At 49.0% G+C, this 8,025-nt stretch overlaps 1 protein-coding gene across 1 annotated transcript in view; it reads right to left on the bottom strand.

Annotated features, from left to right (window-relative positions):
- LOC122543842 (copper chaperone for superoxide dismutase-like) overlaps nt 1–8,025 on the bottom strand; it is a 32,750-nt gene that overhangs the window by 18,676 nt on the left and 6,049 nt on the right. Inside the window, exons 3-4 of the mRNA XM_043682658.1 lie at nt 5,073–5,210; nt 3,997–4,174 (exon numbers count right to left, since the gene is read on the bottom strand). Of these exons, the coding sequence (XP_043538593.1) occupies nt 3,997–4,174; nt 5,073–5,210 (316 nt within the window). The remainder of the gene's footprint in view (nt 1–3,996; nt 4,175–5,072; nt 5,211–8,025) is intronic.

Raw genomic sequence — 8,025 nt, 5'->3', positions numbered from 1 at the left:
CCTTTCTTAAAGAATGGCACCACATTAGCCAACCTCCAGTCTTCTGGCACATAAAGTGCAACTATTGATGATACAAATGTCTCAGCAAGTCTATGCATCCTGGGTAACTATCGTGATCACTGAGTTTAATATTTGCAGTGGTTTCCAGTACAGTGATGAGCTGAGTGTGTTCTGTGAAACAGGAGTGGCAGTGAGAGATGGGGTGGCAGATCTCTGGCGCCAGGATACTCTGGGTCTACTCCGTGCCTCACACTGCAGCAGACAGGGAAAGAAGCATGTGTTTGATGTCAGATTAAGAAAAGTGAAACAGCTATTATGCATGTGTAGATATTCCCGCTGAAACTTCTAAAGTAGCATTTCAGGAGTCATTGATGGGAGAATTCCCAGAACAAAGACACTTATCTGCTTGGTCCATCTGCCCCGCTCTGGGTTTTATCATGTTATGCCCCCTCCCACAATTCTCGCCACAGTGACTCAGCTACAAACTGACAGAGTTCTGCTGATCTGGATAAGTGACAAGGATAAAGGAGCAACCCAGTACCCTCACACACACTGTCCCTGCTGATTAAAGTGTCACGAAACGACACGACCAGCTATCCTTAGTAGCCACACGCAGATGACAAGCAACATGATTTCGACTGGGACAACGCTACTATTATAGGACAAGCCAAACAGAGAACAGCCAGGGAATTCCTAGAGGCATGGCACTCATCCACAGATTCAATCAATAAGCACATCGACCTGGACCCAATATACCAGCCACTACAGCAGACAGCTGGAACTGACAACTGGAAGCGGCAGGTACAAATAACTATAAATGCCAGAGGAAAGATCACAGAAGCGCTTCACAGGAGGCTCCCAAGCACTGAGGATGTCACCTAGACAGAGGGTGAAACGTCTGCAACACAAATTCCCAGCTCGGCGAACAGAGCCACAACAATTGCAAGTAGATCATTAAATGATTGAGGTCAATTGATTAATGAATTGACGGGTAGAGCCTGGAGTGGGGGCTGTGTATATTATATCCCCCACAAACTCCCTTTTAATTTGATCGCTTCCTCCCTCCTTTTACAGTTCCCCTATTTTTGTTAGTGCTGCACTGCCCCTAGAAGGCAGCACTTGCAAGATGTTCTTTTATCGAGTGACATGAACAATTCAATGTGGTGTTTTCAATTTGATGACATAGATCTCCCTCAAGGGGAGGTGATATCCTTGGTATTATCACTAGGCAATGCTCTGGGGACCTGGGTTTGAACCCTGCCATGGCAGAAATTGAATTCAATACATATAAATAAGATTACTGGAATTAAGGGGCAGCACGGTGGCTCAGTGGTTAGCACTGCTGCCTCACAGAACCAGGGACCCGGGTTCGATTCGCGACTGGGGCAGTGTGGAATTTGCACATTCTCCCTGTGTCTGTGTGGGTTTCGTCCGGGTGCTCCGGCTTCCTCCACAGCCCAGAGATGTGCAGGTCAGGTGAATTGGCCACGCTAAATTGTCCATAGTGTGAGGTGCATTAGTCAGGGGTGAATGTCGGGGGGTGGGTTGCTCTTCGGAGGGTCGGTGTGGACTTGTTGGACTGAAGGGCCTATTTCCACACTGTAGGGAATCTAATCTAATCTAAAACCATCATCAATTGTGAAAAATCCATCTGGTTCAGTCATATCATTTACCTGACCTGGCCTAAGCGTGACCCACAGAAACGTGGGTGACTCTTAATTATCAAGGGCGGCCGATAAATGCTGGCCTAGCCAGTATTGCCAACACATTGCATCAATTTTATTTTTAAATTAATTCACAGAGTCATAGTCATAGAGATGTACAGCATGGAAACAGACCCTTTGGTCCAACCTGTCCATGCCGACTAGATATCCCAACCCCATCTAGTCCCGTTTCCCAGCACCCAGCCCATATCCCTCTAAACCCTTCCTATTCATGTCCCCATCCAGATGCCTTTTAAATGTTGTCATTGTACCAGCCTCCACCACTTCCTCTGGCAGCTCATTCCATACACACACCACCCTCCGAATGAAAAAGTTGCCCCTTAGGCCTCTTTTCTACCTTTCCCCTCTCACTTGAAACCTATGCCCTCTAGTTCTGGACTCCCTCACCTCAGGGAAAAGATTTATCCTCTCCATGCCCCTCCTGAATCTATAAACCTCTATAAGGTCACCCCTCAGTCTCCGTCATTTGACTGTGAATGGCTAAAATATCTTTCACAGGATATTTAAAGAAAATATATAGACCTGTGTGGTGGGGTCCTTTACAACCACACCCAAACCACCCAAACGCTTGTTAGCGAAATGAAATATTGCCTGTTGTACTATTTTCGGGAGAACAAGGGGGAATTGCGTGTATGCTTGCTTTTATTGCTCAGTCCTTTGAGTATAGGAGTTGGGACGACATGTTGAGGTTGTACAGGATGCTGGTGAGGCCTCGTCTAGAGTACTGTGTGTCCAGTTCTGGTCTCCCGGTAATGGGAAGGATAGTATTAAGCTGGAGAGAGTTTAGAAGAGATTGACAAGATGGTGCCAGGATTGGAAGGCCTGCTTTCCAAAGAAAGGCAGGATAGGCTGGCACCCTTTTCACTGGCATGTACAAGTTTATAAAATCATGAGGCGTATAGATTAGATTCCCTACAGTGTGGAAACAGGCCACCTCAGCCCAACAAGTCCACACCGACCCTCCGAAGAGTACCCCTTCCCCTACCCTAGATTTACCCCTGACTAATGCACCTAACACTATGGGCAATTTAGCATGGCCAATCCACCCTAACCTGCACATCCCTGGGCACTATGGGACAATTTAGCACGGCCAATCCACCCTGACCTGCAGGCCTTTGGACTGCGGGAGGAAACCAGAGCGCCCGGAGGAAACCCACGCAGACACAGGGGGAGAATGTGCAAACTCCACGCAGACAGTTGCCAGAGGCTGGAATCGAATCCAGGTCCCTGGCACTGTGAGGCAGAAGTGCTAACCACTGAGCCACTGTGCCACCCCCTATAGATAGGGTAGTTGTCTTTTTCCTAGGATGGGGGAGTTTCAAGACTAGAGGGCACACATTTAAGATTAGATTAGATTAGATTACTTACAGTGTGGAAACAGGCCCTTCGGCCCAACAAGTCCACACCGACCTGCCGAAGCGCAACCCACCCAGACCCATTCCCCTACATTTACCCCTTCACCTAACAGGACGGGCAATTTAGCATGGCCAATCCACCTAACCTGCACATCTTTGGACTGTGAGAAGAAACTGGAGCGTCCGGAGGAACCCCACACAGACACAGGGAGAATGTGCAAACTCCACACAGAGAGTCACCTGAGGTGGGAGTTGAACCCGGGTTCTGGTGCTGTGAGGCAGCAGTGCTAACCACTGAGCCACCGTGCCAACCATGTGAGAGGAGAAAGATTTCAAAAAGACCTGATGGGTAAACGCTTTACACTGAGAGTGGTTCACGTGTGGAATGAACTTGCAGAGGAAGTGGTGGATGTGGGGACAGTTACAAGATTTAAAAGATATTTGGATAAGGACATGAATAGGAAAGGGTTTGGAGGGATATGGGCCAGGAGCAGGCAGGTGGAACTGGTGTAGTTTGTGGTGATGGACTGGTTGGACCGAAGGGTCTGTTTCCATGCTGGATGACTCTATGACTACGTGAGACTGAGTAATTAATAAACTCTAACCATCACAAAAACTCTCTTGGTTTCAGCTTCTCCAACAGGCTTAGATCCAGATGGATGTAGCATCACCCCTTCAAGGGACTGTTAGGGAATGGAGAAGGAAAATGTTAGGCCTTGCCCAGCAACACCCACAATGAAAGGGGTGTGGTCGCGGTTCACACCAAGGGTCAAGTAGGCTGGCAACGCCAAGGCTCAGGAATTGAATGGGGTGCTAAAGGTCATGACTGTCAACATAGGAAGCTAAAAGGGATGGCAGGGGAACTACACCCCAATATCTCCCTGATACGTGCACACACTCCCCGGGAAACAGTGTACCTGAGGCAGGAGTTGGTCAGGTCTCCGAACTCGTGCACGTGCAGCCCATGTTGGCCAGGTTTCAGACCATCGACTGTTCCCTCGATGAGGCACATCTTCTCCGACAGCTGCAGGAATCGCACTGCACCCTTGATGTTGCCCTCTGGGCCCAGCATGGCCACAGCAGCACCCAGGTCCTCTGCAGAGAAACACCACAGTGCGCAGGTTAGACCCCTCCCTCTGCTCCTTTAGACTGAAGACAAGGTTCCCTCTACACTGTCCCCAACAAACACTCCCCAGGACAGGTGCAGCACGGGGTCAGATACAGAGTAAAGCTCCCTCTACACTGTCCCCAACAAACACTCCCCAGGACAGGGGCCGCACAGGGTCAGATACAGAATAAAGCTCCCTCTACACTGTCCCCAACAAACACTCCCCAGGACAGGGACAGCACAGGGTTAGATACAGAGTAAAGCTCACTCTACACTGTCCCCAACAAACACTCCCCAGGACAGGGACAGCACAGGGTTAGATACAGAGTAAAGCTTCCTCTACACTGTCCCGCCATCATACACTCCTTGCACAGGGACAACATGGGGTTAAACACAGAGTAAAGCTCCTTCAACACTATCCCATCAAATACTCCTTGGACAGGGACAGCACGGGGCTAGGTACAGAGGAAAGCTCCCTGTACATTGTCCCCTATCAAATACTCCCAGGACAGGGACAGCACGGGGTTAGATACAGAGTAAAGCCCACTCTACATTGTGGCAAAAGTGAGGACTGCAGGTGCTGGTGATTAGAATCAAGAGTGTGGTGCTGGAAAAGCACAGCAGGTCAGGCAGCATCCGAGGAGCAGGAAAATCGATGTTTCGGATAAAACGTCCTGATGAAGAGCTTTTGCCTGAAACGTCGATTTTCCTGCTCCTCGAATGCTGCCTGACCTGCTGTGTCTTTCAAGCACCACATTCTTCCCTCTCCACATTAAACACTCCCGGAACAGCACGGGGTTAGATGCAGAGTAAAACTCCCTCAATAATTCCCCTTTAACCACTCGCCTGGGTCTCGCAGTGAGAGATCTTGGCTGTTGTACTCACTGAGAGTGGATGGGCCCATGCCTTTTAACACGGCCCGTCTGCCCGTGCTCTCTATCAGCTCCTGCACCTCCCTGGATGTCAGTGTTGTGTCGATTAGTACCTGCTCTGTGCTGACATCAATATCCACCGATTGGATTCCTGCAAGAAATCGGAGGCAGCTCATTACGAGAACAGCTTTTGCACCAGCGACATGCTCTGTACCAGCTGTCCTGAACCGGGGGGAGGTGGTGAAATGGGCTTGTTGCATCCATTGATATGCCCCCTCTCCCACTGACCTTTGAACTCTGAACCCCTCTCCCTCTGTTCATCCAGTAACAATTATATGGTGACATGTGCGCGCGCGCACACACACACACACTGTTCATGTGTGTGCCTCACCACTAAGTTCCCAATGACAACTAGGTCTGGGCAACAAATGCTGAGACTAGCCATGATTTGGAGAGGCCGGTGTTGGACTGGGGTGTACAAAGTTAAATATCTCACAACACCAAGGTTATAGTCCAACAGGTTTAATTGGAAGCACTGGCTTTCGGAGCGTCGCTCCTTCATCAGGTGGTAGTGGACAGCAGGTTGTGTCCTCCACTATCACCCGATGAAGGAGCGACGCTCCGAAAGCTAGTGCTTCCAATTAAACCTGTTAGACTATAACCTGGTGTTGTGAGATATTTAACTTTGAGACTAGCCAGTGCGACTCACAACCCGTGAGCAAATCACAGCGCAGACTCGAGGAGCAACATCTCATCTTCACACCAGGCACTTCACAACCTTTTGGAGTTCAACTTCTTCAGATTGGGAATCCATTCCTTCCCTTCATTTCAGTTTTGCCCGGTTACATTCTCTGTCATCCCCTCTCCCCTCCCCAGTGGGACGGTCTGTTTTTTTTCCAGTCTGGCATCATTGTTCGGCCATTCCCAAAGTCCGATCACTTCATCCTGAATTACCAACATCCTTTTCCCCCCCCCCCCAGCACTCCAACGCACACTGTCCCCACTATTGCACAAATGCTGCCCCCTCCACGTCAGCTCTGAAGAACACTCATCCAGTCTCGAAACGTTAGCTTGCTCTCTCTCCATGGATGCTGCCTGACCCGTTGTGATCTCCAGCATTTGGTCTGTTTTCAGCAATTAGCTCAGTTGCACAGGGTATAATGTACACACCCATACTGTCAGACATGCAATCTCTCTCTCTCTCTCTCTCACACACACATTTTCACACTGTCACACACGTTAAATGTCACACACACACTCAATTCACAATGAGGCACACAATCTCATTTCTTCCCTCACATGCATACAGTCAGTGACCCATTACAAGACATCGCATACTTTGCCAATGGTATGCAAACACTGAAATATTCACAGACCCACATGTGCACATACAATGTTAAACTCAGACACATAAATGGTACATGGATACATACACATTCTCTCTCATGTAGAGATTAATGTACACGATCAAACACAGTGACACACACACACACACAAAGCCACATCTGCTCACACACAATGCCACAGAGTGAACATATCAATACAAACTCGTGGCTGATCTGATACTCTATATTGCCGCCTATCTCTGATAAACTTTCACCTTCTCGCTCAATGCGAATCTACCGAGCTCTGCCTTAAAATATTTAAGGTTTCTGTATTCACTACCTTTCATGGAACAGCATTCCAAGCACAGTTAAAACTGAGGGATTAAAACAAAATCTCCTTCTCTCCATCTTAAACAGGTGACTGTACATTCTGTAACACAAACCCCACTTTCTAAGTTCTCCAACAAGAGGAGACATCCTTTCCTCCTGTGCACAGCAGGAAGGCGGTAATGCTACTGGGTCAGTAATCCAGAGGCCCAGCCTAATGTTCTGGGGATAAGGGTTCAAATCCCACCACGCCAGAGGCTGAAATCTGAATTTGATTAAAAACCTGAAATAAAATGCCAGCCCAAAGGTGACCTCCCCCGGTGTTAAGAAACCCATCAAACGCCCTCTTGGGGGAGGGCAATCTGCCATCCTTACCTGGTCTGTCCTCTATGTGACGCCCAGGGTAATGTAACTGACTCTTAACTGCTCTCTGTAATGGACAGGCCAACAGCTCAGTTCAAGAGGCAACTAGGGATGGGCATTAAATGCTGATGCAATGCTCACAGCCAATGACCAAACTTTTAAATGGTCCCCTCTGGTAGCTGTGTGTTTCAATCAAGCCATCTCTTATCCTTCCAATGCAAACATCAAACACAGAGAGGCAAGTTGCAGGGGTGGACCATCTGAGGTGTCAGATTAGCTTTGCCATTCAATATAACCATGGCTGATTGGTTTGGGTTTCAAATACCACACTCCCAGCTACCCCTGGTAACCTTAGATCCCCCTGCCCTTTGATTTTCTTCTCCTTAGATTTAAGAATCTCCTGCTTCTACCTTGAAAACATTCAGTAAGCTGGCACGGTGGCTCAGTGGTTAGCACTGCTCCCTCACAGCACCAGGGACCCGGGTTCGATTCTATCCTCGGGCTACTGACTGTATGGAGTTTGCACATTCTTCCTGTGTCAGCCTGGGTTTCCTCCCACTGTCCAAAGATGTGCAGGTTAGGGTGGATTGGTCGTGCTAAATTGCCCCATAGTGCCCAGGGATGTGCAGGTTAGGGTGGATTGGCCGTGCTAAATTGTCCCATAGTGCCCAGGGATGTGCAGGTTAGGTGAGTTAGCCATGGGGAACGGGGGATTGCGGGTCTTAGTTAAACACGAGCTCCCATTTGACAACACCACATGGACCCTTCCTGATTAATGATCAGTGCTAACACTTTCCCCACCAGACAGGAAGGAGGTTGGAGGAACACAGCAAGCCAGGCAGAATCAGGAGGTGAAAAAGTGGGCGTTTCGGGTGTACCCCTTCTTCAGGACTGGGGTTGGGTGTGGGGGGAGCTGCAGATAAAGGGGATGGTGGGGGCATGGTGGGGAGG

This window comes from Chiloscyllium plagiosum, chromosome 45 (assembly GCF_004010195.1).
Source record: "Chiloscyllium plagiosum isolate BGI_BamShark_2017 chromosome 45, ASM401019v2, whole genome shotgun sequence".
In the NCBI taxonomy this organism is placed as follows: Eukaryota; Metazoa; Chordata; class Chondrichthyes; order Orectolobiformes; family Hemiscylliidae; genus Chiloscyllium; species Chiloscyllium plagiosum.
This window is presented reverse-complemented; position numbering and strand designations above follow the sequence as displayed.